At 38.4% G+C, this 2,500-nt stretch overlaps 1 protein-coding gene across 1 annotated transcript in view; it reads right to left on the bottom strand.

Moving 5' to 3' along the window:
• Window positions 1-1,360: 1,360 nt before the first annotated feature.
• cetn3 (centrin 3) overlaps window positions 1,361-2,500 on the bottom strand; it is a 5,729-nt gene continuing 4,589 nt past the window's right edge. Inside the window, exon 5 of the mRNA XM_080054796.1 lies at window positions 1,361-1,657. Coding sequence (XP_079910922.1) covers window positions 1,611-1,657 — 47 coding nt within the window. The 3' untranslated portion in view covers window positions 1,361-1,610. The remainder of the gene's footprint in view (window positions 1,658-2,500) is intronic.

The raw sequence follows: 2,500 nt of genomic DNA, 5'->3' as shown, positions 1-2,500 counted from the left end.
TTCAAAAAAAAAAATTCAGCTATTATGCACTAAATTAAATGTACTTATGGATATTATAATCACTTTCTACAAAATCTGCTAGGAAATAAAACCCAAAATTCTACACGCTGCAGCTTTAACCATGTAAGTAACAGCAGAAAGAAATGAGAAAGTTGATACGTTGAATATAAAACTAAAAAGTGATGCCAAACAACAAAAAAATATGGAAAAACTTATCAACTTAATTGTATTTTATATGTTTTTTTTTTTACATATTTAGTCTTTGTTGTTATTTTAGCTACTACAATAACAACAAGACACAAAAGGGACACAGAACTACCTTAAAACAGATGAAAACTTCCCAAGTATTCAAACTAAATCTCATACATGTCTTTAGCTGACTGTTTCCCTCAGACCTCAGGAATGTAAAGGGAAACATGATCGAGCCTCAAGGGTTTGTTATGAAACTGTTTCTCTGATCAGCTGTTCAGTGTCACCAAACCTCTGTAGGCCTTAAAGAGTTATGAATGAGTGTCTCCTGGTGGACGGCCAAGGTACAGCAGGGACAGGGTATTTTTATTTTTTAACCTTTATTTCTACAGGTAAATCCCATTGAGACCGAAGACTCTTTTGCAAAGGAGACCTGTTTTCCTTTCCCACGTTACCATTCACACACCGATAGCAGCAGGCTAACTATCGACATTCACACGAGGCAAGGTGGGTGAAGTGTCTTGCCCAAGGACACAACAACCACGACACAGGTGGCAGGGCGGGGATCGAACCTCCAACCCTTTGATCATCGGCCGACCCGCTCTACCACCTGAGCCACAGTCGCCCCAATTATTAGGAAAAATTAAAGCAAATGTTATAATTGGGCATAATATGAATGGATGGATGTGCCCTTAGGAAGAGTGGTTACTTAACTGTAATACACACATTCATTATATCCGTAGAGTCTTATACAAGCCAAAGTATTATGTTAACTGGACATCTGTGTTTAAACAATTGTTTTTTAACCTTTATTTCTACAGGTATATCCCATTGAGACTGGAGACTCTTTTACAAGGGAGACCTGTTCCCATTCACACACACATTCATACACCGATAGCAGGCTAACTATCGACAACGCTCCCTGGGTAACCCCAACCCTTTTGAATAATAACAGAAGCTACAGTAGCCTTCAAGGACAAGAACAATTCTATTAAAAAATAATAATTCAAAAAAAAAATTTCAGCTATTATGCACTAAACTAAATGTACTTATGGATATTGTAATTACTTTCTACAAAATCTGCTAGGAAATAAAACCCAAAATTCTACACACTGCAGCTTTAACTCACAAATAAAGTATTAAAAGAAACAATTTAAATCTTGCTGGAAAACCAATTTTATTTTGTACAAAATAAATATAACATTCAAAACCAATAAACAGAGTCTTCTACGATTAGAAACAGGTTCATCTGAGTGTGAGATGTTCTTCAAAGGTGGAATTAGGTTTTTTAATTTAAATACAAACATGTAAAAGTCAAAAACCATTTCAAATCAACAGCAAATACAGTGTGTGTGTGTGTGTGTCTGTCGTTATGTGTATGTGTGTGTGTGTGTGTGTGTGTGTGTTTGTGTGTCCAGTCATCAGGAATCTCCGCCGGTCATAATGGAGAGAAACTCCTCCTGGTTTACTGGAAACAACAAAGAAAAAACAAGTTAATTTAGAGAGTTGGTTTGCAAATAAATGCGTATTCTGGATATACAGTAACAGGGACGCAAAGAAATTAAAATTCTAGTCTGAAACCAAAAACCTTCCTCCCTTTCTTTCCTCATGTATCTTAAGCCCCTATCTCACTGGGCTGCGACAGTGTGCGACAAGTTGGAGACACAAAATTGTGACAAAATATGCGAATTAGCGACAATTTTCACTTGCAGTCTCACTGAGTTGGTTCCTCACGACACGTTTGCGAATGTCCTGGCCAACACTTGCCGGGAGGTCGCATTTATGTCTCGCGAACGTCTGGCGAGCGTCGCACGAACGGAATGTCAGTCTCATTTTTGTCTCAAATCAGTCACAATTTAGTTTCATATATCGCCAAACCCTCGCAAAGTTGTCTCACATTGCTCGCACTTTCTGACTCGCGGAGACTAAATTGAGAAGGGTTTGCGACGCGTTTGAGACACATGCGACCACTCTGAGACTAGATTTGTCGCACACTTTTTTTGAACATGTTCAAAATTCATGCGACAGGACTGCGCGGCTCTGCGACTCATGCGAGGAAATTGAGACCTCCGCGAACGTTTGGAGACAGTTTAGAGACTCCCTCGCGAAAGCAGTCTCCAACTTGTCGCAAACAGTCGCAGCCCAGTGAGATAGGGGCTTTATATGTTGTTTTGTATTGTATCTTGTACAGCACTTTAGGTCAACTGATGTGGTTTTTAAATGTGCTATAGAAATACATTTAACTTTTACTGAATGCTAACCCTAACCAATTTTATTTTACCTTTGCATGAATTTGATAATTTAATTAGAT

This window comes from Ammodytes marinus (genome assembly GCF_949987685.1).
Source record: "Ammodytes marinus genome assembly, contig: scaffold_217, whole genome shotgun sequence".
Lineage (NCBI taxonomy): Eukaryota > Metazoa > Chordata > Actinopteri > Uranoscopiformes > Ammodytidae > Ammodytes > Ammodytes marinus.
The sequence above is the reverse complement of the archived record's forward strand: the minus strand, read 5'-3'. Positions and strand labels throughout refer to the sequence as shown.